Here is a 25978-nt window from a genome sequence, read left to right as displayed (position 1 = left end):
TCATTTTTTAATGACCGCAGTCCATCCGGCATCTCACGGAGCATCTTACACCCAAGGACTGCAGTCAGCAACTGCTGTAGCTTCTGGCAGAGGAAGGAAGGCAATGGCAATGATGCTGGGCTCCCAGTGGATTAGGCAGCACAAGCCTTAAAATAGGAGCTCTTCTATTTTTGTGACTTGGTTGGCAGCTCATCGGGTAGTGAAAGCTTCGTGTCTGTTTAGCACCGTGCACGTCAGCGATTTGGTATGATTATCTAGGCTTCCATTAGGGGGGCTCCCAAGGGTGACCATGTGTGTCATGTGGAAATAGTATGTAAATTGCATCGGGAGTGGCGTCTGCTGCCTTTTTTTTTTTCTTCCTGGGCCCTGTTGCTGCCCTGAAACCTCTGCCCCCAGAGGATCCAGAGGAGAGAGGAAAAGAGGGAGGGAGGGAGGGAGGGAGGGAGCAGTGGAGGTGGGGGCTGAGGGGAGCAGCCAGGGCCACCTACACAGTAAGGGGACTTTGCTGCCAGCCCTGTCCTGGGGGACGTGCCATCCTAGTCTGCCCCTCAAACACCAGGAAACACAAACATGGTTCGCTGGGTTCCCCAGGTCTCCAAGTGACAGTGCTTAAAGCCAAAAGGCATGTCTCTCCTTCTTCTTACTATTTCATTCCTGTCCTGGCTCTAGGACCTCACCATGGATACAGACCTGACGGCAGCAAATGGCAAGAAAATCAAAGCCCTTGAAATCTTTGCTTATGCCCTGCAGTACTTTAAGGAACAGGCACTGAAGGTGGGTACATGCCAGAGCCTGTGCCGGGGGTAGGGGGCACCTGCCAGCTAGGGGAGCAGGGACAGCCTCGGGGGAGAGAATGTGGACTTTGTATTCAGAAAGCAGGATGTGCCCTTGTGCACTGCTGGTGGGAAGAGAAAATGGTGCAGCTGCTGTGGAAAACGGCCTGGCAGTTCCTCAAAAGGTTAAACACGGAGTGACTGTCTGCCCAGCGGTTCCAAGCCTAGGTATGTACCAAGAGAAACGAAAGCATATGTTAACACAAAGACTTGTACATGAATGTTTCTAGCAGCACTATTCATAATAACCAAAAAGCAGAAACAACCCCAATGTCCATCAGTGGATGAATGGTTAACTAAATGGGATTCACCCATACACTGCAATATTATTCAGCCTTAAAAAGGAATGAAGTACTGACACCTGCTATGGCATGGATGGACCTTGAAAACATTATGCTAAGTGAAAGAAGCCAGATACAAAAGGCCACATACTGTATGATTCCATTTGTAGGAAGTGTTCAGAAGAGGCAAATCCATAGAGACAGAAAGTAGACTAGTGGTTGCCAGAGGCTGGGGGAGTGACAGAGGAGTGACTGCCAGGGGTTATGGGTTTCTTTAGGGGGGTGATGAAGTTAGATAGCGGGGGTGGTTACACAACCTCGTGAATATACTAAAACCCACTGAATTGTGCACTTTTGTATTTTATTTTTTTGGCTGCGTTGGGTCTTCGTTGCTATGCGCGGGCTTTCTCTAGTTGCGGCGAGCGGGGGCTACTCTTCGTTGTGGTGTGTGGGCTTCTCATTGCAGTGGCTTCTCTTGTCGCGGAGCACGGGCTCTAGGCACGTGGGCTTCAGTAGTTGTGGCACAAGGGCTTCAGTAGTTGTGGCTCGCGGGCTCTAGAGCGCAAGCTCAGTAGTCTCGGCGCACGGGCTTAGTTGCTCTGCAGCACGTGGGATCTTCCTGGACCAGGGATCGAACCTGCGTCCCCTGCGTTGGCCGTGAACCCGTGTCCACTGCACCACCAGGGAAGTCCCAAACTGTGCACTTTAAAAAGGTGAATTTCACGGTATGTCAATTATACCTCAGTAAAACAAACAAAAGAAAGAAAGGCAGGAGACACATGCAGCAGCTGTGCGATCTTGGGCGAGGTGCTCGTTCTCTCTGGTACCCACGTTCCTAACATGAAAAGGGGGGCAGGTAACTGTGCCTCATGGGTCGTTTGATAGTAAGTGAAATATTAGATGTTAAATGCCTCCCTGGGGGCTCAGCAACTATTTACTTGGTAAATAGTTGCTGCTGTCCCCCCTCTCCTCCATGCCCCCCACCCCAGACCCCATGGAAGAAGCTGACCAGGTGAATAAGCCCCCTTGGTTTGCCCTTGCAAAGGTTTGTTCAGTGATGGCCCAGAATTAAGAAAATGGCTAATTTCCAAATGGAATATAGCCATCCACTCAGTGTCCCCTCCCATAAGCATGGTGATGAGTGGGTGTAGATCAGATGATTCAAGAGCCTCGTGTATTGAACTCTATCCAAAAAGAACTGGGAACTTCAGAAGCATTTGGTATTATGTGATCGCTAGAAGAAATTTAGTGAATTCTAGAAATAGAGTAGAATAGAATTCTAGAAATAGGGCTAGAGGGAGCCAAAGAAGTGAGGTCGTAACACTGCTTTCATCCATTCAAGTACCTCTTGTTTTGAGTACTTTTTGTGAGCCAGGTGCTATGCAAGTTCTGGCCACGTGGAAACAAACCCAGTCGATGGGTGGGTGTCGTGAGGGGGTAACCGTGGGTGTTGAGTGTTCGGTGAAGGCAGAGGTTCTGCCCAAGGGCAGCAGCAGGGAATCCTCCCCGGAGGAGAGAGATTGCGGGCCTCTGACAGGCAGCAGCTGGAAGGGCGGGTGTTCTGCGCTGGTGGAACGGCCCAGGCACAGCTCAGGGGAAAGAAAACATAGCAAACCGCTGTGGGAAGCAGGCAGTTTGGAGCAGGCGAAGGGCAAGGCTGCAGAGAGAACAGGAACAGCGAGCTCCGGACGAGATCGTTGTGAAGCCTCGAAGGCCAGACGAAGGAATTCTTCCTGGGTCGTGGGGAGCCCTCAAAGGATTTCTCGCAGGGGTTGCCATGGCCACAAGGATAGCGTTAGAGGAGGGGAGACCACGTGGTGCCGAGGGCCTGCAGGTGGAGGAGAGTGATATGTTAGCAGCTCACTCAGATCCTGAAGCAGGTCTGTCCGAGGGCTGAGGGCGAGGCTGAGACTCCAACTGCGGGGTCATTTGAGGAACATGAAAACCAGGGAGATAAAGGCGGTGGGGTGGAGGGAGGGAGTGGTTCCTGGGAAAAAATTCTTCTATGAAAAGTGGTGGGGAGAGGATTCTAAGGAAGGAAGTGGGAGGGAGATGGGCTGGGTTCGCTTCAGGAAGAAGGTGGTGACCAGCCAGAGGCAGGAGCAGTAAGGCCGGCGCGGACCTGCGGAACGGAAGCCGCCATTGGTCCAGGAGACAGCGAAGCAGGAGAGGAGGTGGACCTCCGTCGGCCTGAAGAGAAGGATCTCAGAGGGATGGGCTCAGCGCCTGGAGAAAGATGAAGGCACCGAGGGAGGTGGGGGCCTCCGGAATAAGAGGAGCAGCCATGGGGGCTCAGGGAAAATGTAGAACTTGAGAACGTCCACGACACTGGAGTGTGTTTCAAGTTGGCCAAGAAGAAAGGTGTGAACAGACCATCTCTCAAGGGAGGGAGGAGGTGGAGGGGGCAGAGGTCAGGCGCGAGCGTGGGTGGGTGGGTGGTTGTGGACCTGTCGGCTCAGCCAGAAGCTTCCGGAACCTTCTCCGAGCAGGGAACACGTTGTAAAGAAATTGCGTGCAGAAGAGCTGTTTGAGGAGGTGTGTAGGAACTAGGCCCTGCGTCAGGGGCCGGCTGGTGTTTGAGGGGCAGGTGGGCTCAGTGCGGAGGGGGACTACTGCATGTTGGACCAGAATAAGCTCAAGCAGAATATCTCAGAAGTCACGTCCCTGGAGCGGTCTCACTATTCACGAGGGACAGTCAGTGAAAGTGCCTGACGTGAGATGCTCAGTCAGTGCCAGGTCCCTTCCCTTCCAAGCTGATCTCCACCCGCTGGCGAACAAACAGTTCATCAGACGACTTTCCATACGGCCAGGGAAGCCCATCACTCATCTTTGAGCCCTTTTCCTGTTTAAAGAGTTTAAAGTAGCCTGGATGGTTATAGGCACCACGCTTAGAAGCCCTCCCAACCCGTCACAAGCTCACCTGCTTTGAAAGCCCAGTGCAGACCTGCAAGGAAATAAAACATGATTAAAAAAACGAAAATAAGCACAAACAAAAAATGGCTCTTTCACCAGCAATCCCACGCCTGGACAAATATCCGGAAAAGATGAAAAGATACATGCAAATTCAAAAAGATACCTGCACCCTAGTGTTCATAGCAGCACTATGTACAATAGCAAAGACGTGGACGTAACCTAAATGTCCATCGACAGACGAATGGATAAAGAAGATGTGGTACATATACACAATGGAATATTAGCCATTAAAAAGAATGAAATAAGGTCATTTGGAGCAACGTGGATGGACCTAGAGATTATCACACTAAGTGAAGTAAGTGAGACAGAGAAAGACAAATATCATATGTCATTTATATGTGGAATCTAAAAAAATGATACAAATGAACTTATATATAAAATAGAAATAGACCCACAGACATAGAAAACAAACTTATGGTTACCAAAGGGGAAAGGGGTGGGGAGGGATAAATTAGGAGTTTGGGATTTAAATTAGGAGTTTGACAGTACTATATATGAAATAAGTAAACAACAAGGACCTACTGTATAGCACAGGGAGCTATATTCGATATCTCGTAATAACCTATAATGGAAAAGAATCTGAAAAAGAACATATATATATATATATGTTCATATATATATCTATATATATATTCATTCATATATATATCTATATATATGTATCTATATATATCTATCTGAATCGCTTTGCTGTACACCAGCAATTTACACAACATTGTAAATCAGTTATGCCTCAATTTAAAAAAAAAAGAAGGTTGTTTCACGTTGGTCTAAAGCAGAGATGTTTTTAAAAACATGTTTACTAAAAAGAAGTTTAGTGAATGTACTGAACCACATACTTAAAAATGGTTAAGATGGTGAATTTTATGTTACGTGTATTTTCTCACAATGAAAAATGAAAAGTTTTTTTTAAAAGGGAAAAAAAAATTACTGATCAAAGAGGAAGTTAGTTCAGTGAGAGGGTGGGTCAGCCCCAAGATAACTATGTGAAACAATAGAGAAAATGAGATACCCATCAGGAAAAAAATCACCAGCCTATTAATCTTCTGAAACATGTCCCCAGAGCGGACTTTGATGCAGAAGCACATTAGTGTGTGTTTAGGTTTGATTTCAGATTTGTCTGGTGAATGTGGCAACTGGAGGGGAGGAGAAGGGAGGAACAAGCATCAGTCAGAGGTCTTCTCTGGGCCGGATGTTCCCTGTGTGTTCGCATTTAATCTTGCCAGTAATGCTGTGGGTTAGTGTTATTCTTCCCATTTTACCGGCGGGAATACTGAGTCTGAGAGCTATTCTAGAGACATATTTTGTCTACCTGGGCCTGGTGGAAACCTCTGATGCTTCCACCCGTCCTGTTTATCTACATGGGTCCCACTGATTTTCTGTTTTTTGAAGAAGAGTTGATTTACAATGTTGTGCCCATCTCTGCTGTACAGCAAAGTGACTCAGCTATACACATATAGACATTCTTTTTTTTAAATATTCTTTTCCTTTTTCCAGGAGATTGCGTGTACAGTAGGACCTTGTTGTTTATCCATTCTAAATGCAATAGTTTGCATTTACCAACCCCAAACTCCCAGTCCATCCCTCTCCCTCCCCCACCTCCCCATCCCTCCGCCCTTGGCAACCACAAGTCTGAGCTCTGTGTCTGTGAATCTGTTTCTGTTTTGTAGATAGGTTTTACATTAACTGAAAGTCAAGGGCAGCACGGTTCTTGCTTAGGTCGTGTTGTTCCTACCCTTCCCATCCTGCCAGGAAAACTCCACTGATGTGCTGGGCCTGCAGTAAGGTGGGTGACAGTGACAACTCTGATAACAAATGCTGCCGGTCGTTAAGCATTCCTGCGGGCCAGGCACTGTTCAGATAGGAGACCAAAAGTAACAATTTAGTTAAGACCTTGGCCTTTCAAGTCAAGATAGACCTGCGTCTGGGTCCAAACTTTGGCTCTGCTACTTTCTAGCTGGGCAATCATCACAAAGATACCGACCGTATCTAGGCCTTAGTTTGCCACCTGTAGAAGAGGGGCAGTGCTAATCTCTTCCTAACAGGATTCTCAAGTGGATTAATGCGGTTGAGGTATGGAAAGGGCTTAGCAAGGCTGACACTGGAGCAAGCTGTCAGGAAGTGTAGCTCTCAGGAAATGATCAATCCTCCCAATAACTGTATGAGCTTATTATTATCCCTACTGCACAGATAAGGAAGCTGAGGCCTGAGAGGTTGTCACTTGCCCTAAGTCACATGACTAGGAAGTGGCCAAAGGCCTCAGATCAGCCCGTCTCCCACCTGCAGCCACATCCAGGGAATGGAAGGAGCTGGGAGCTCCCTGTTTGCTGTATATTCAGAAAACAGACTCTTGTTCCTGACGCTGATAAGTTCGGGGGGCCGCGGAATAGATGCCCCGAGAGTTCACGGCCAGGAAGCCTGGATTTTCAGCAAAGCCACAGGAGGACCAGCTCTGTCCACTTGACCTGCTGCATTTTCCTTGGCTTTAGGAGCTGAGCGATCAGACTGGTTCAGAGTTCGAGAACTCTGATGTCAGATGGGTTATCACAGTGCCTGCCATCTGGAAACAGCCCGCCAAGCAGTTCATGAGACAAGCTGCCTACCAGGTAAGTGCGGGGCTGGGGGCGGGCAGGGCCCAAGATGCACCTGGCGGTGGCTGTCACCCCACTCCAGGGTCCCCCAGCATTCACAGGCCTCCCTGGGGAGGCAGCGAGGGGTCTCCCACAGGCGGGGGGCCAGGAGCCTTCCCATTCCTCAGCTTCCTCCTGGGGGAGCAGCGGGGGTCAGACGGACAAGGGGAGGGGCTGGGCTCAGTTTTCCTTCTGACTTTATTCATTTCCAGGTCTTGTTGCCCCTGTAGGTTCCTTGGGGCTAGGATTGCAAACTGAGGTTCAGAGATATTTCTCTGTGGGCAAGTGGAAGTGAGACCCTCAAGGAAAAGTCTTGGGGAACAAGAATATTTGAACAAGGAAGAAATAAAGACAAGGCCAATGGCCATGAGCCAGGCACATCAGCCTGGTGGAGGCTGAAAAGCTGCACATATGCAGCTGGGAAATAAAGGAAGTACGATTGTCCTCTGCACGGTTCATCTTAGGAGCAACACAGGAGCACGGCATGTATGGGTGCCCCAGACAGGGGAGAGGGCTGCTGGACCTGCCTGGTGGAGGACACCCACCGCTGGGTGAGGGCTGTGGTACAGTTAGGGAGCGTGCCAGCCAACATGGCGCCATGGAGACAGAGCATTCCAGCGTCAACGGCCAGCCCATCCCTCTTGGGTGCAGAGGGCACCACTGGTGCCAAAACCCTCATAGCTTCCAACCCTCACATTGTTTGCGGACAACCTGTGCCACGACGGGGCTTCCATGAGTGTCTGACTTCATGGCAAGAATGGCTGGCCGTACTGACCTGCTGTTCTGGTCCTGGGGACAGAGCTGGCCCCTGTTGTACTTAGTCCCCTGGGTTAATAAATGAAAGCCACCCCTGGGGCCTGGGTCACGTCTGTGCTGAGAATCAGTTTTCAGAGCCTTCAACCTGAGTGGGCTGGGGAAAGTCACGAAGGTCGTAGATGTCCCCTTGTCCCCTGCCACACCTCTCAGGAGAGAGCCACCTTTCCCTGGAGACACACCTTTGATGTTGAGTCTGTGGCCACATGTATAAATATAAACCTTTCCTTTCAAAACCCCCATCTAATCAACACTGATCTCTGAACACAGTCAAATGGCCCCAGGCACCTTGGCATCAGGAATTGTCCTGGACGCTTGAGGCTTTATGCCAGGCGGCAGGTAGAGTTCAAGGAAGGGCAGTGTTCCACCCCCGCCCGCCCTGCACTCTCCCATTCCCTTCCTTTCCTTCCCTGCCCCAGGCTGGCTCCTCTGCTCTCCCCTTCCTCTGTTCAGCGTGAGAATCTGGCTCAGTCTTTGTGTTTGCCAAAAATAGATTTGTTTTTAAAGGGATGAAGGAAGAAGGTGGAAGTTCCAGAAAGAGGCAACTTCTTTAAAAAGGAAGAGACACAAATGCAGTTTCACTGTCCATGGGATCCCTGGGCATCAGGGAGCTTTTCCTTGGTGTCAGCCTTCAGGCAGTGTCCAAAGACCCAAAGATGGGACACTGGGACATGGCTGTCTGCTAAGACACAGCCCGGGATCCTGAATTTTCCCAGGAAGGATACTCAAGAATCATGGTTCTGACTTTCATTTTCCAGCCCATGGGAAGACTTCAGCAACAAACATGTGACCCGGAAAGGGGGCAGTTCTTATTTTTAGCGTGAAAAAGAAAGAGGTGCGGTGACTTGTAGATTTGTCGGGGCTGATGGAGCCCTGGGCCGGCTCTTCAAGGACTGCCTCTCTGAGCGGGTGGGGCCAGTGTGGGGAGAGGGCCCTTACACTGGGGAGGCCAAGGGGGAAACCAGGCTGAGGGGGGCGTGGCGTCCTCTGGGCTTTGGCACCTCAGGCAGTAGGAGGGCCAGCAGCTCCTGGGCAGGGCCCAGGTGACCAGCATGGATGGAGGGGATGGGGGAATTTGCTTCCTGAGGCCCAGAGACACCCTGTGGATCTGCCTATCCTCTCCATGCCGGGTAACGTTTGTCCAGGGCAGTGTCTGTGCAGCTTAATGTTTGGCCCTTTGTAGCTCTGATTTGATACTTGTGTTCAGTTTACAGTCACTGGATGGATTTTAAGATGGCAGGTACCATTCATTCATTCTTTGTTCACTCATTCATTTATTCATTAAACAAGCCTGTGCCGGGGCCTCCTGTGTCAGGACTGTGGTAGGTGCTCGAGTCATAGGACAGGAGCCCTGCTCTCAAATCACTTGCATCCAAGTGGTTCATTGAAGCCATTTGTACTTCAGGCAAGGGGCAGGTGGCATATCAGGGGCACCCTCTTTAGCCTGTCTTCTGGGAGAGTCTTCATGACAAGATGGAAATGGAGCTCGCTACTCTCCAAAATTAGCATCTCTCCAACTCTCCCTCCTCACCTCCCATTTATTATGCAGAGTAAGAAAGATGCATACCTGTGATGGTTACTCTTACGTGTCAACCTGACTGGGCCTAGGGATACCCAGATATTTGGTCAAACATCATTCTGAGTGTTGCTGTGAGTGTGTTTTAGGATGAGATTAACATTTAAATCGATTGAATAGAGCAGATTGCCCTCCCTAAGGTGGGTGGGTCTCATTCAATCAGTGGAAGGCCTGACTAGAACAAAAGGCTGAACCTTCCTAGATAAAATAAGAGGGGATTCCTCCTGTCTGCCTGCCTGCCTGCCTTCAGACTGGAACATTGTTTTCCCCCTGCCTTTGGACTCCAACTGAAATATCAGCTCCTCCTGGGTCTTGAGCCTGCCGGCAAGGGAATTATACCATCGGCCCTCCTGGCTGTCCAGCTTGCCGACCGAGGTCTTGGGATTTGACAGTCTCCATAATCGTGTAAGCCCAATTCCTTATAACAAATCTCTTTCTACATATACATACATCCTACTGGTTCTGTTTCTCTGGAGAAACCGGATAAATACAGAACCTGAGCCAAAAACACAGTTCTTGGCCCGCCCAGCTTCTGAAATCTGAGAGCACCCACCAGCCCTTCCACCTGAAGTGCTGCCTGTCGGCCTGGCTTCTGACAGATGAACAGGAAGGATGAGGAGGGGGGATGGTTCTCCGTCAGGGCAGCTGGGAAACTGGTCTGTCCACCCCGCTTGCCTGTGGCAAAGGTAGCGCCTCCTTCCGGGCTCATGGGAGCCCTCCCGAGCCCAAGTTCATGGCACAGTCACATGGAGGCTGAACGTCATCCCCCACCGGCCTGGTGGAGGAGGAAGAGGCCTGGACCAGAGCCAGGAGATGAATCTCTGGGCAGCATCTCCCGTGGAGAAGCAGGCCTGCAGGGGGTGGGCCTGGGGCCTGCACTTGGAGGACTGAGATTCACTGCCAGTGAGGGCTGCCCAGCACTTGACATGGGGACAGTTTTCATCTGTGAAACTTCCAAAACTCCTCTTATGTCAAGTGATTGTTGAGAAAGTGGGTTAAGTCTCCATCTTTTATAATCCACAGCCTCGGGACAGCTTTAGACCCTTTAAGAGCATTCAGTGAAAAGATGGTGGCAGAAAGAACAGCTGAAGCCTCTTCTGAGGCCCTCAGAAAAGACCCAGAATGAGGAGATGATAGTCCCACTGCATCCTGAGCACATCATGCATAGGAGGTAGTCCAGTGTATTTCTAGAGGCATTTTGCCTAAAATGTGTAACTCTAGTAGGTTCCAGAAACCTGTTAAATAAATGATGTTCCCCAACGTACGACGATCTCCTCTAACACGGAGTTGCAGCTTGCGTTTGCCTCCCTCTCTGAACAAACGGCAGTGAAAAATAATCACATCAGGAAAGAAACCCAACCCCATGACACTCAGAAGCCGTGCAGCTGTAGCTCTTTGCAGTTTGACACCAGGCCAGCTGAGCACTCCGCTGGTCTGGCTGTTTTTCTCGGCTGTGGACACAGCCCCTGGCGGATTTTCCTGGCTGACGGCGGGTCCAAGGAGCAGAGTGGTCGAGGTGGTAACTGCCCACGTCCTCGGCCTCCCCGGAGTGCGGTCTTCTCACCCACCCGCTCCTCTCAGGTGGAGCTCGTGACCAGGAAGCAGAGCGCTAAAAACTACTACGATGGAGCTCTTGCTGGCCCGGAGTCGTGGAGAAGTCAAATGGGGTAGCAACCTCCTTGCTCAGACGCTTTCTGATTGCAGAATCCTCAGGTCATGTTTGAAATGCTCTCAAGAGAAGGGCCAGAAATTGCAGAATAAAGGCTGGCTGGAGGGATGGGTGATTCATTCATTCGGCAGCTGCCCTCTGAGCACCTACTGTGTGCTCCGGGGCAAGAAGACCTGACTGCTGCCCTTAGAAAATGTACCATCTTGCAGGAGAGGCTAGACAGGTCCGCATGGATCTATAGTCGGGGGCAGAATATGCTAGGTGCTGGGCCGGGGGCCGAGCAGAGGGGGAGCTCACATTGGAACGGAACAGTGGCCTTGAGATACCAGCTCCAGAGGCAGAACTATTGAAAGCGGAGAGAGAGCTCTCCTGCCCTAGTTGACCCTGGCCTGATCCCAGGAAAAGACCCCCAGGTCTCCTGCCAGCTGCCAGGCCAGAGGGCTTCTGCTGAGAAGGATGGCAAGTGTTTTCATGCGGAAACAAAGCTTACATTTCAGGGCACTGGATTCTTCTGCTCAGAGATAAAGACATCTGGGTTTCTGAGAGTCGGGCAGAGACTTTCGCATTTCCTCCTTCTCTCGGAGCCCACCAGCAGCTCTGGGAAGCCTCCTGGTGACTGGGAATCCGTGCAGAGGCAGCTGCCTCCCTTTGCCTCCCCCTCACCTCTCCCTGTGGCCTCCATGAGAGTTTGCTGGTAGGGACACAGCCCCTCACTCTCACTGGGGAGTGGACAGGGGGGCTGGCTTAAGCAAAGGAGTGTGGTTACTTTGTCCTGGGCCTTCCAGGCACTGCCGGGGCCTCCACTGACCTTGCCTTTCCCCTCCTCTCTGGTTTGGGGTCCTCTTCACCTCTGCTTCTGTCTGCATCCTGAGCAGGGTACTGTGGGGGAACTCCCCGTGGAAATAGGTCAAAGCTTTTGCTGTGGAGCTGAGGCCAGCCCAGCTGGGGAGGGACAGGTGAAAGGCTCCCCGAGGGGTGCAGCCCACGCTGTTCGGGGCAGATTCAGGTCAGCCTGCTTGTTTTTCACATCTTCAGGATGTGGGAGCATCCGGTGGGGGGGTGGTCTCAGTCACACACCAGGTACCCTCGGACGCCCTTGAGTGAAGAGCCTGCTTACTCCAGGCTCTCCGCTCCTCTGGACCTCTTGATGTGATTTTCCACATAGATGTTTCACATCTAAGTTAGAGATCCTGCTCAGAATTTCTGGGAAGGCATGGAGGGGAATAAGGGCGTCTATTTTCTGCTCTCCTTTGTCCCCTGCCGTCCCCATTCCCGCTGGGCCCAGGCCCCTGTTGCTCTTACCAGCCACATGGGAGCTGCCTGGCTGGTTGACCTCCCAGTGGGACACAATGACAGGAATGTGCCTTTTGAGTGGGCAGAGCCCGTGCCTTTCCTCCACACTGAGTCCTGGGCACCGCTCTGCTCTGCCCGCCCTAGCCTCCTCCCAGTTTATCCTCCATCCTGAACTTTGGAGGAGAGGCTTGTACATCCAGGGCCCACTGTTGCTTTGTAACACGTCTCTCCTTCTTCCTCAGCCCATGTTGTGGGAGCTGGGACTGTGAGCTTCTGTTCTAGGAGGGCCTTGGCTTTACGTACAAACCCATGCGGATAGAAGAACCAGTCCGCGAGCGCCGTTCTGTAGACGGGGCTCCTCCTGGTGTCCCTTTGGATTTCTTCTTCTGGGATCCTGGGGATAAAGGTTCAGAGGTTTCACTGTTCCTGGTGGCACCTGACGCGTGTAACCCATGTCCTATTTCATCGGGCATTTTAACCTTTGTCTGCCTTTGTGCTGAGGCTGCCTGAGGAGACCCTATGAGAAAGCGAGGTTGGGGGAGGGGGGCACCTTTATTCCCTTGGATGGGGAAATCTTGTCGCGCATCAGTGTCACTAACCTATTGACCCGTGTAAGCTAAGGGCAGACCTGGCCTCTTTGACCTGGGCACCCTGCTGATGGGCACAGATGCTGCCCATGTGGTCGGCCTCAGCCAAGGGTACAAGGAAGGAAGGTAGGAGGCGGGTTCCTGGCGGAGGGTGTAGGCGTGTGCGGTTCCATCTGGTTTTGTAATTCAGTCTTCCAGACGGGTTCTGCCCTTGTGAGGCATTCAAGGTTTTGGCAAAGTGGAGATTTTCAGTCACCTGCCGGCTGATGGTATCTCGTTAAGACGTAATTAACTGGTTCGTTTGGGGTGTGGTTATTAGGGACAATGAATGACAGCGGGTCTAGGCAGTACTGTCGCAGAGTAAATGAGTAGAGAGCGTACCTTCAAACCAGTTCAGGAGGAGTATTAGGGGCACCCACGGGTTTTGTCAAAGTACAGAGGCCTGGGCCCTACCCCAGTACCTGGAGTTACTAAGAGTAGGAGAGCTGAGAACCAATCAAAGAGCTGGTCTGCAAGGCTCAAGACCTGGGCCTGGGCTGCTCTGCCACTTCTGTGGGATACCCTGGAGCCTAAGACTGTCCCGGGTTTAGCACTGAAAGGCCAGTGTCCCAGGAAACCGGGACAGTTGGTTGCCCTACCTCTCTGAGCCTTGGTTTCTTTCTTCATAAAGTGAAGGGGTTGGACGAAAGGCATTTCTAATTTCTAACCTGAACTCCCCTCCCCTCTTTGCCCAATAATTGACCCTCCTAAGCTTCCGCCCATGCCCGTGACTCTAGGCCAGCTTTTCCCCACCGGGTCATTGTACATGTGTGACATTAGGCGGACCTTTGTCCCTGGTTGACGAGATGAGTCTATACCTCCCGGGGCCTGGGGGGACCTGGGAGCCTTCTCCAAAGTGGGTGCCACACGAGGGCGCATCCCGGCTTTCCTCGGAAATGGTAGCAAAGACAGCAAACACAGTGGTGATAGAAGGAGCTAGGTTTTGTTTCCCATTGTGCTGGCAACCAAGGAAAGCCGTGAGCTTGGGCAGCTTCAACAAGCAAGCTAGATCTCGTGCTCCGGGTCAAGGCCGTGAGAGGCCAGGCCGGGCTGTGTCTCTCAGCACCCTCAGAAGGCTGGTCCCAGAGCCTCCTGGCTGCCCTTCGTGAAGCCTGGAGGGGCTGTGACGGGAACAAGCCAGACGTCACGGGGCAGAAGCATTTCTGCTGTGAAAGGGATAGAGGCTTTGAATAAGATAACTGTCAGTGGCCTTTCCCCCTGCACGCTAGGAAACGGGGACTCTGTGGGATTCCAGGGGGGGCTTTCTCCTGGAGCTCCCCTGGTGCTCTAGAGATAACAGGTCAGATTCCCACACAACAGACTCAGACGCTTGCATAGCTGAGGCCCAGTGATGGCCCTTCTGTTTCCTAGGCCACCAAAGATTGGGCTTTGCTACGATTCGGTCAGACCATTTAGTCCTGGAACCGGGAACAGACCATCGGCCTTCCATCCCGTGGTGGTTTTCAAAGTTTTCGGTCCTTTGCCCCTTTGTGCTTCTCAGTTCTGGGCCAAGCAGGCCCCAAATGCAGGAGGCCCTGAGGCTCACAGGGCCTGGAATTTCCCAAGGGCGTTTGTACATTTTCTTTCCCCACTCTGTGACGTTTGGGTACCTGGCTTGGGGACCAGCACCCGATCACCCCCGATTTTAGGCTCTGGAGAGGCCTGCGGAGGGAATTTCCCAAACAAGCAGAGTGTGAGTGTCCCTTCCTTGTGTGGGTGTCCTTGGAGGGGTCCCAGCCTTGCCTTCTGTCTTCCAGGCAGGCCTGGCTTCCCCCGAGAACTCGGAGCAACTCTTCATTGCCTTGGAGCCCGAGGCGGCCTCCATCTACTGCCGGAAGCTGCGGTTGCACCAGATGATTGAGCTGAGCAGCAAGGCCACGGTCAATGGGTACAGCTCCAGTGACACAGTAGGAGCTGGGTTTGCACAGGGTACCTCCTGCTCTCTCTCTCCCCCTCCCCGCTGTCTTCCCTCCAGCCCCCTGCATGTTTCTGTGCCTTGGAGTTTTGAAGGCACTCAGTGCGGTCGTGAGAAATCAAGATGCTTCTGGAGGAGGTTGGCCCTTAAGTATCTGTGTGCTCAGCCCCCCCTACCTGGCCCCTCCAAGGACCCCCGTAAACTCAGCAGTGGTTACCCTAGTTCGTCACCCACCCAAGTACCTTAGGGGAGGACACCTCTCTCCAAGAACCCAAGGGTGGCCTGAGAGCGGCTCTCGGCCTTGCATTTTACTAGGTGTTTAATCTCTCCTCTCTATTAACTGATTCTTAATCTAATCCCACTTGCTTGTTATTAATTCCTCCGTTAAGACTGTTGATTTATTGCTGACTCACTCATTGGGGCTGCTTCGTGTGTGATGAGCTCATTATGTGTCTTAACTATAAACCTGGCGAGAGTTGACACTAGAGATGGAAAGGGCTGACTTTTCCTGAGGGACTGATGCTCATTTAGCTGTGGGAAGGAGCACCGCCCATGGAGACCCGGGATGGGCATTTTAAGGGCCTTTTTCTCTTTAATGTTTACTATATGCAAGTTGCTCACAATCTTGTGCCTCAGGACTGTTTTCCCTGGAATGCAGGGCTCCGTCGGTCTGTCCAGGGCCACGGAGTCTGCAGACACCCTGGATCACTCAGAGCCACGTGAGTGAGCGTGGAAGCTGATGGGAGCTGGGGAGGTGGCGCTGTGCGCCCCGGCTCTGAGCTCTGTGCCCGGGTGAGGGCTCCGAGGACAGAAAACCCCCCATCGCCCAAGCCCATCTCCATCCTGCCCTGCAAGGCCCAGGCCCAGGAGGAGAGGGATGCCATCAGTGAGGACGGTCACCGGTTGGTCCCAAGCTTTTCTTGGTCCTCTTCCCAACGCCTGTCTCTGCACTGCCCGGGGTGCTGGGGCCCAGGCTCACCCTTCGCAGGCACACATTCCTGCCCACACAGGCCTCTCTTCCTCTTCACAGGGTGACTCTGCCCCGGCAGCCACTGCTCTGCATTTTTAACCCAGGATGGAGGCGTCTGTGAGCCTCAGCCACGAGACAGTGGCAAGAAGTTCGCTTGTCCCCAGGCTGCTGCCTCAGCCTGCTGGGGCCATGTGTTCGCACCCTGGATCTGATTCACCCAGAATGAATGGAAACGGGCTTCCCTCTAAGTCTGAGGGCTTGATTTGCCTTTTTTCTCACAATGCTTGGCCTCCCCAGCATGCCAAGGTTGGCCTCACTGCTAACTAAATCCAATGCATTCATGTTTTAAATACTCCAGATGATCCCGTTATTTAAATTTCCTTCTTCATTGTTGTAACTGGAAAAAAGAGGAGTGACTGACTGGGCTGTATATTTCATACGCTGATTCTTACTCAGTTGTTCATAAACAGCAGCTCATGTCAGAATTAGCTAATTCAACACAGCATTCCTTGACACTTCTTAAGTATAACATTCACATTTGAGGGGGAAATTTTTTTGAATGCTTGCCTTCCCCAAGAGCTCAGTTTTTGGTTCCCTTCCTTTAACATATCCTACCTACCCTCACACTGCCCTGTGTCTGTGTCCTGTGCCTTGTGGGATTTACTGTTTTTTCCTGTGCTCAGAGGCGTGTCTTTGGTTTTTGAAATCCTCAAATTGTTGGCCACCATCCCTCAGAGGGGCAGTGAGACAGGGGTTCTCTCTCAGCCTTGCTTTACGGTGGGAACCCGTCTCCCGGAAGGACGGGGTGCTTGCTATGTGCGGAGGCCTGGCAGAGCACTTAATCCGGGATACCCAGGATGGCATTAATACCCTGAGACCCCCTGGCTGTTTTCTGCCCTCTGATGCTCCTCCCTGATGGACGCCCAGTGGCCACCACTGAGGAGACCAGAGCTGGCACTCTGCCCCCAGCACTGCAGGGTTTGCTGTCGGTATTATTTTACTCCAAAAAGACTTAATGAGATTAGAAAAGGCTACATTTTTCACAATCTTGGGCTTAATTTGCCCGAAAAATGAGATAATTTTTTGAAGCTCAGAACATGTTTTATTAGCCTCACTAGGCCGTTTTTTATGAATGCCATTTCGTTAGTCGTCTAGATTGTTTTAGAAAACCAATGCCCACTACAAGGTGTGCAATATAAGTTCATCTGGAGCTGATGTTGGGAACAGCAGAGAAGCCCTGAGTTTGGAGATCCCTCCCAGGCCCACGGGAACTCTTTCATCGGGGGCTGGCCTCTCCGCTGTAAACCAGAGCCTGAGGAACTTAAGGCCGGCCCGGTGTTTGCCATTCTAATCCCCAGAGAAGATGTTTTGCAGACACTGTGCTCCTTGCTGAAGGAGGCTGGAGGGTCAAGGGTTCTTTACTGGATAACCAGCAACAGCTGGATTTGTAGGGCTTGGGGACTAAAAAATTGGTCGAGGGGACACTTGTGGGATGGGACAGCAGAGCGGTGGACAGAGCCTTCGTCCGTAAAACCAGGATTGCTCTAAATTGTTCATTGTAGTGATCATTTGTTGGGTTCCCCGTCTCATACTTGGTGCTTTGCCTTCCTTATCACCTGCCGTGCGCCTGGTGGCACAGTGGGTGCTGAGGATAAATCAGAGGGCTGGCCCCTGCTCTGCCTGTGAGAGGCGTCACGTGATTTGCCCAAATTCCCATCGTGCCTGTGTTCTGCTGCCTCCCAGGCTCCCTCTCACAGCACCCTTCCCACCTCTTAACATTCGTATTCTGCTTTTTCAGACTTCACTCTAAATTGTTAAATCTCAAAGGCAGAGGGGGGTCCGTGGTCTGAGGGTTAATTTCAGGCTGCAAGACAGAGTCGTGGGAACTGCAAGTCCCTTGACCTCCCTGACCTGGTTTCCTCGTCTGAACACAGGACGATGTGATTTGTGCCTGTCCGCCTCACGGGGCTGTCAGGAGGCCTGCGGGAGATGAAATACCCATGCGAGTCACAGCCACGGAGTACCCCGAGCCGCCCCCGGGTTGCCCCGCGGTGTGCAGGAAAAAGGCGGCGCCGACTTTTCTAGGTTCAGCCGTGCCGCCTTGTGGCTGAAGCGCCACCTTGTGGCTGAAGAGCATGTCGACTTCAACGGGGTCTGGAAAGGGCTCCTGGCCGTTTATCCAGGATCCAGATTAGGAAAACATACCCCGCATTCCTTGTATCAGACAAAGCTGCTTGATGTGAAATTATTTAACCAAGCACACTGTAGGCTGCTTGGCAGACAGCCTCCTCGCTGGGGCTGCAAAGCCAGGAAATTGGCCTATTTTATTCGCATTCCCCTGAAAGTGTCCCTGGAGGAAGGGAATCTCATCAGGGTGAGCTTTTCAGCAGGGCACTGGCCAAAGCTGCCAGGCAGATGAATAGATGAAGGCTGGTGGAAATAGCCACTTGCTCTGGAAGAGCTGCCTTTGTCATTCCCTATGTTGTATTTATGTAATCATTTTGATCAAGTATCACCAAATGTTCTGTTCCTAAACCTCCCATGCTCTTTTACCTCCACTGACTGCAGGTGACTGCCAGCTCTTTCATGTTTTCTTACCCGTCGTTATTTTCTTTCTGTTGGCCACTAGCTAAGGAACATGTACGACGTAATCGGCAGAGTCGGACCTTTTTGGTGGAGAATGTCATAGGAGAAATCTGGTCCGAGCTGGAGGAAGGTAGCATCTTTAAACGTCCTTTGCCCCTGCTGGATTGTGTGTGTGTGTGGGGGGGGGGGGGCGCTGCTGGCAAAAATGCATTTCTATTTGTTCCTTTTGTACTTTTGGAAAATGTTCCAAGTCAGTTGGTTTTACAGACCACTCGCCCAGGGAGAGCTCTTTTTGAAGCTGTCATTTTGCATGTTCTAAAACCATATAGGTTCTTCAGAAGAAAAGTAGGAATTGGAACTCACCAGTTCCAGAGTGAGTCTTGTGCTAAACAGCAGGTCATTTGATGGTGCTATTAACTTGGTAGGAAGTGGTCCACACGTGCCAGGTATGCAGCAGCGCATGACCTGAATGCTTTAGTCCTAAAGATTCACTCATTTGGGTTCATCATCCATGCTAACCGGTACTTCTGGGCAGACACTATCTCATCTCTTTAGTCATGAATAACTCACTGTGTGGCTAATTAGCAAAACTATTGTACTAATGAGTGTTGATGGCGCTTAGCTGGGTACAGCAAGTCATCCTGCCAGCTTGTTCCAGGACATGATGGACAAGTGGTCTATATAAAGGTTGGCTGTTTTCGTACCAGGTGACAAGTATGTGGTAGTGGACAGTGGCGGTGGCACCGTAGACGTGACAGTCCATCAGATACGGTTACCGGAGGGACACCTTAAAGAACTGTACAAAGCAACAGGTAAGCCTGAGAAAATGAGAAAAATGGCTAATTTTCTCATACCTGAGTTGTTTAACTCATTTCAGATTTCTCTCAGTATCTCATTCTTTCAGTGCCACCAGCATGTGGAATTATAGGCAGTAGAGGATATGGATGCGTGAGACCAGAGAGCAAAATGCAGTTAAATGGCCTTTAAAACACAAACCACCATAACTTGGGTTTGGGCATAAAGTGAGCCTGTTTCAGATCCTGGCCATGATCGTCACCTGTGATTTGGTTAAGCTTTCTAGAGAGGTCCCAGGACGCCTGGTCTTGGATCAAGATCATCAAACCAAAGAACATTCTCTTCTTCTTGGTGGGGTGGGGATGAGTAATTAGTAGATCACAGGGACTAAGTGAGGTCTGCTGGTTTTCCAGACACTGTCCTTGGATATCTTGGGTGGGAATACCATGATGCCCCTAGTTAGTTAAATGTATTGATTTTATTTCAAATGTAATTGATTTTAAACAGATTGTTGACGAGTGATTTCTGTAGGAAAGTTTCTCCATGTGGAATGAGAAGAACCTAAGGGTTTTAAAGTGTAAGTAAAAACGCATAGCTGCGGTCTGCTGGCTAAGTGGGTCCAAGTCTGTGCTGCTGTCTTTGAGCAGAACCCAGAACCCAGGCTAGGCTGCTTCTCAGACTCTGGATTCCATTTCTGACCGTTTTTAACATAGTGGTCTCCCATTTTGTTCTTGACTCAGGTGGACCCTATGGATCTTTAGGAGTAGATTATGAATTTGAAAAGCTTCTGTGTAAAATATTCGGAGAGGATTTTATTGAGCAATTCAAAATCAAGCGTCCTGCGGCCTGGGTTGACTTAATGATTGCATTTGAGTCTCGCAAAAGGGCAGCTGCCCCGGACCGAACTAACCCGCTGAACATCACCCTGCCCTTCTCCTTCATTGACTACTACAAGAAGTTCCGTGGGCACAGTGTGGAGCACGCCTTGAGGAAGAGCAAGTGAGCTGGGCTCATGTTTGGCTCAGGACAGTCTAGGGGGTAGATTCTGTTCATGGGGAGGAGGAAGGTGGTGTGGACTCTTGAGTTCCAATCCTACACACTTGCCGTGTGACCTTGGGCAAGTGACTCAACTTTTATGTTCCTTAGTTTTTTCATCTGGAAAATGGGCATGATAATTCCACTTACCTCGAAGGGTTGTTGTGAGGATGAAATGTATTCGTATATGCTTAGCACAATGCCTGAGACCTGGAAAATACTATCTCTGTGTCAGCTATGATTACGCACTAAAAAGATAAGCTGTATGAAATCAGGGAAGTTTGTCTGTTTGGGGCCCTGCTTTATCCCCAGTGTCTACAACAGAACCTGATGCATAGGTAGTAGGTGCTCGGTAAATATTTGTTGAATTATTTATCTCCCTGCCTTCTGCACTGGACTTTGGCTTCCACTGTCTCAGGGCAATGTTGGCCACAGGCAAAAGCAAAGAGAAACAAAAGAGGTTATGCCTTAGCTTTGAAGCTTCTAAGGGTCTGGGTCCTGGTGGTTTAGTGTATTTCTAAGGGTTCTTTGGACTTTCAAGCCCCCTTCGGCCCCCTCGGATGTGACAACCATTCTACCAGGGCCCATGGCTATGCAGGTTAGCCTGGGTATCCTTTATACACTCGCCGCTCATTCTCTCTCTGTCATGCCTCCACAGTGTGGATTTTGTGAAGTGGTCCTCGCAGGGGATGCTGAGGATGAGTCCAGATGCCATGAATGCCCTTTTTAAGCCGACCATTGATAGCATCATTGAGCATCTCCGTAAGTGATCAGCCAGGGCTCGGCCACTCAGTGGGGCAGAGCCAAGAATGGGGACTGATGTTTCCAGTATCACCAACCAGTATATGTGAAGTCAGGATGGCAGGGGGGTCTGGGTCTTGGAGCCGCAGGCCAGGGCCCCGGCAGGAGTGGGCAGGGCCTGGGCATGCATGAGGGCGGTTGCTGGGCACTGGCTGTGGATCCCTCACCTCAGGTACTGCAAAGCAGCCCAGAGCCTGTTCTCACTTGGGCTTCCATTTGGCTTCAAAAGTCAGAGAGCCGGGAGATCGTCTTTGCTGTATCAGAACAAATTAGAAACCGCAACCTCTGCTGGGGGGGAGGAACTGCTGTGTAAACCAAAGAAAGGTCTCCCACAAGAGAGCAAACAGAATCTGGCCGCGCAGTTAACCTGCTGCCTCAGGGGCCCTCGCCCAGGGACACACAGTAGACTCACCAGGGCCTCTTTCAGTATCCAGGCCCTCCACCCACTTCCCACCCTGCACCTACACGGTCAGAACTCCTAGAGGTGGGATGGGAATTTTATGAAAAACCAAAGAATAATATTGATAACAGCCTGCCTTAACAGAACCGCAGGTTTGGAGAGGGCAAGGGGTATTCATTTATGTGTAACAAAGAACTACGTAAACTGATCACTGTCTGGCTGTTAAAATGGGTTTCTACTTAGCAGTAGCTTTGGTTTTTATTCCTGAGCATATTGATGTACAAACCCCTCCTTTCTTGAAAAGATTGGCTCTACAAAAATATTGCGTTCAACAAGTTCAGACTAAGCCTGTCCTCCAGCTGGCCCAAGCGGCTTTGTCCATTCTCCACATTCTCAGGCCACCCGGTCCCCCCTGGCTTTTGGTGACAGGTCTCTGTCCCTTCCTCCTCCCTTTCAGGGGACCTGTTTCAGAAGCCGGAGGTGTCCACGGTCAAGTTCCTCTTCCTGGTGGGCGGCTTCGCCGAGGCGCCCCTCCTGCAGCAGGCGGTGCAGGCTGCCTTCGGCGACAAGTGCCGTATCATCATCCCCCAGGACGTGGGCCTCACCATCCTCAAGGGCGCCGTCCTCTTCGGCCTGGACCCCGCTGTCATCAAGGTGCGCCGGTCCCCGCTCACCTACGGGGTTGGGGTGCTGAACCGCTATGTGGAGGGCAAGCACCCGCCCGAGAAGCTGCTGGTGAAGGACGGCACTCGCTGGTGCACTGACGTCTTCGACAAGTTCATCTCCGCCGACCAGTCCGTGGCCCTGGGCGAGCTGGTCAAGCGCAGCTACACCCCGGCCAAGCCCTCCCAGCTGGTCATTGTCATCAACATCTATAGCTCTGAGCTGGACAGCGTGAGCTTCATCACCGACCCCGGGGTGAAGAAGTGCGGCACGCTGCGCCTCGATCTCACGGGGGCCAGCGGCACTGCCGTGCCCACCCGCAGGGAGATCCAGACCCTCATGCAGTTCGGGGACACCGAGATCAAGGCCACGGCCATTGATGTAGCCACCTCCAAGAGTGTCAAGGTTGGCATCGACTTCTTAAATTACTAACCGGCCCCCCCCGCCCCCTGTCCCCTTGGACTCAGCTCACCTGCATCTGCTGACCTCAACCCTGACTGTTCCTTCCCTGCCCTTGACCCTAGCCATCACCCGTCTGAATTTCAGCAGGGAAGATGAGAACAGCCAGGGCTAGAAACAATTAGGGGTTTTTGAGGGCATACTGGAGTCGGGAAAACTGTTGGCAGTGAAGATGGAGGTTGGGAAATAAGAAATTTGAGGATCCCAGAAAAGCAGCTAGTGTTCATAGGTACGAAGTGGTGAAACGCCCCTCCCCCGACCCCCCACCGCCCCACAAGGGAATCAGTACATTTCTGCAGCAGTGATCGGACTTGGGGTGAAGAGATCTCCCTTATGTAGAACTTAGGGTGCCCTGTCGCGATCCTTCCAGATTTGGAATAAGATCTTTGAGCCAGGAGGAGATTCTTCATCTCTCTCTGAGACTTTTCTTTTTTACATATTTTGGATGGCAGTCAATATAAAATGCCATCCATCTGCAGTTAATTTCTTTTCATCATGGTGTGATTAAAAGTGATGATTCACTGGGAACTTGGAGGGTTTTTAGCTGGTGGGAGAAGACTGCCTACACTGGGCGCTATTTTAGATTCTCATAATTTAAATTCCAAAAACGTTTAGTGAAGAATAACTGTAGCTTCAGCTAATCCACTAGGATTTGTGAGTGGGAGAGCTGACACCTCAACTTTTCAGCAGGTAGAAACTTGCTTCGAGAGAAATGGATATTGAGCTAGTGACATATCCCAAATTATATGCTGTGATAGAACTCCCCAAAGGCCAAATCCTGATTTCTGAATTCATAAGTAATTTGAGTTAACCTTAGTAGGATTCTGTGTGAGAAAATGAAGCTGCAGTTTGCCTTGTTCACATCACCACGCCCGGGAGTCCGGAAGAGCCCCTCCCCTTGACAGGCACACGTACTTTAAACTAACTCCCTCCTCCCTGCTTGCCCTCATCTCCCTAAGAGATTTGGCCATTTATTTCCACATTTTGAAAAGAATACATTGGTGATACATGGGCAGAGAATCTGTTTAACGAAACGTTTTGTTAAAATCTTCAGTTTTAAAACTAGAACTGAAGAGTCTATCTAAAGGCATTCAGAGATCTGTACTTAGTGAATGAAGCTGGGTTTTTTTCAAACCAGAATCTGCAGTTTTTAGTAAATGCCACAGGGGACTGTGGTTCAATTGGAATTTAAAAGTTCCTAACTTCAGGGTTTTGGAAAGCTGGGGCACAGACCAGAGCCTGCAGCTTCCAGCTGGGTTCGCTTAGGGAGTGAGTCTACAAGTGAAGAACCACAATCCCACACGTTGCCCTCTTGTGAGTGGGGCTGGAGCTCCAGCTGGCTTGGGGATGGCACGTTTAACCTTCACAGGAAGGGCCTGGGGAGGAAAAAGATCGGAAGAAAGGCAGCCTAAGAATGGGGCTGAGGAAGCAACTGGTGTGTGTGCCCGCTCTCCATCCTTCCCCACTTGCAAAGCCAGTCTTCAACATTCAGGAGCCAACTGAGGAAAAGAATCAAGAACCTGACTCAGCCCGTGTGATCTGTTCAAAGCTGTCTTTTCCACCTGCTGGAGTGAATTCGATTTTAAATCACCGGAGGCATGCATAATGAATGAGGGGAGGATGGGTGACTTAGCCACTAACTTTGAATGCAACTTGCATTCACAAACCCATTATCACAGCGCATTATCATATGCAGGTTTTAAGTAGCATTTCCAACTTCATTCTAACGTGTCTTCTTTTTCACATTGCTGGCTGCAGAATTCCCTACTAGAATGTGAAACACTAACAAACTACAGAACTAGAGAATGCTAGTCACATACTCAGTAGCGGGGTTTCGCATCGAGACACAAATGTGCGCTCTAGGGTTCTCTTGCTGCCTGCTCGGCTTCAAAAGCTAAATGTTATGGGTCTTTCTTTGGTGTTGCCAGCCATACTCTACAAACAAGACTTCTCCATTTAGTTATAAGTAATATAATTTTATGTACATATAATATTAGAAAATTGTACAGAATCTTGATTTCTACAATATGCTCTTGTTAAAAAAAAAAGGGAAAATGCTCTTTGAATTTTGTTGATGACATTGCTGCCTTTAAGTTTCCATGGTTTCATGTCTTAATTGTGCTTACTAGACATTGATTTGTACTGATGCTAAGCTATGGACTGTGTGTGCAGACTGAGCAACAGACAGAGGTGCCTAGGGTCAGAATCCTCTACGAAACAGACCGGCTGGATTGACAGCTCCATCAGACCTTTCTACACACACATCCTTCCCAAAGGTTCACAGTTTATATTTAAAGGTGCATAATAATGTATCGATTCTCCTGAACTGTCTTTGAGAGCTGAACGTTCTGGTTCTGTAAGCCATGTGACTGTGCAGAAAAACCTCCGAAAACTCTGTGTCCCTGCAGGGTTGTCAGCGCCTCCTTGTGGGGCGAAGCAGTCACTCTGAAGGCAAAGTGTGATGTTTTCAGGACACCAGAATCAAAGGAAGGAATCAGGTGGTACACAAATCCAGCTTTTCTACTGGATTAAGTGTAAGTGTGAGTAATAGAGTCAAGTCCTTTTCTTGGCTAATGTAAGGCCTTTCCCATCTTGCATTAAGGATGTCTCCTTGTCTACTATTTCTCTTAAATGAAATAGTTGAAATTTGCAATGTTGGCAAAAAGATGATGGAGAGGGGGTGATGATTTTACTGGATTTTCTTCTGCCCCAGAGATGCAGCCCTAATAGACTTCTTAGAGGGAATCCTCAAATCCACCCCTTCTCCCCTTCCCCCCAACAGAAATATTCTAGAGTAAGAGCACTGGATAGGTACACTTGGACACATTTTCTAATCTTAGAAAGTTTCTAAAAGGCCCGTTGTTTTAACCCATTGCTCAGTTGTCCCTGGCATATTATCTGAGGTTCAAGTTTCTTGGAAGCAGAACTGTCAAAGGGTTTCCTTTGTAACTTCCCTTTCTGTACACAGCAGGCATTAATAAATGTTGAATGTCAGACAAGAATGTCAGACGGACAAGAGAGGAAAGAGGAAACATATAGGCGTTTCTGCAGACCGATGGCTAAGATGAGTACAGATTACAGAGCCTGCCCTGCCCTACCCCTAGAATGTTATTTAGATCAAGTTTAGCTTTTAGAGTCCAGGTCTGGTTAATTGCCAGGGTGGCAAAGATTCGCATGCACCTATATAAACAGGAGTCAAAATGCATTATTAGCTGAAGATCGAATCACACATTGTAGAGATGAAATAGCTGCGATAAGCTGCATATTTATGCTGGGAAATGGCTGAAGTGGATGACTAGTATAAAAGTTGTTGGCCATAACATTATATCTCTTATCTGCTTGGAATATGGAAATATATTCTAAAATAACAGCCACTGGGGTCTTGTTCACTATAAATTCAAACTTCACAGAACTTGGCAGCAATTCACATTTTGACTGTATCTGCAAACTGTCTTCACAGATGTCTAATAAAGCAAAACTCTGGATCTCATGTGGCTCAGACTTTTTTTTTGCACTCTGAATTTGTAAATGGAATTATAGATACATTACTGACATTCCCCTCTACCCCATTTCAGATGGAAATTGATTTTCAGGTCTTTTCCTAGGTGTTGCAAGCTTTGTTAACTTTCATTCCAATAAGACTGGCTCCTCTGTTCACTG

General features: G+C 50.2%; 1 protein-coding gene across 3 annotated transcripts in view; it reads left to right on the top strand.

The window, feature by feature from the left end:
• HSPA12A (heat shock protein family A (Hsp70) member 12A) overlaps positions 1–25795 on the top strand; it is a 168513-nt gene extending 142718 nt beyond the window's left edge. For all 3 annotated transcript variants that reach the window (XM_068548622.1, XM_068548623.1, XM_068548624.1), the window contains 8 exons: positions 670–774; positions 6577–6693; positions 14452–14623; positions 18209–18295; positions 18873–18977; positions 19701–19959; positions 20654–20757; positions 21654–25795. In XM_068548622.1, coding sequence (XP_068404723.1) covers positions 670–774; positions 6577–6693; positions 14452–14623; positions 18209–18295; positions 18873–18977; positions 19701–19959; positions 20654–20757; positions 21654–22291 — 1587 coding nt within the window. In that variant the 3' untranslated portion in view covers positions 22292–25795. The remainder of the gene's footprint in view (positions 1–669; positions 775–6576; positions 6694–14451; positions 14624–18208; positions 18296–18872; positions 18978–19700; positions 19960–20653; positions 20758–21653) is intronic.
• The last annotated feature ends 183 nt before the right edge of the window (positions 25796–25978 follow it).

Source organism: Eschrichtius robustus, chromosome 7, assembly GCF_028021215.1.
Source record: "Eschrichtius robustus isolate mEscRob2 chromosome 7, mEscRob2.pri, whole genome shotgun sequence".
NCBI lineage: Eukaryota > Metazoa > Chordata > Mammalia > Artiodactyla > Eschrichtiidae > Eschrichtius > Eschrichtius robustus.
The sequence above is the reverse complement of the archived record's forward strand: the minus strand, read 5'-3'. Positions and strand labels throughout refer to the sequence as shown.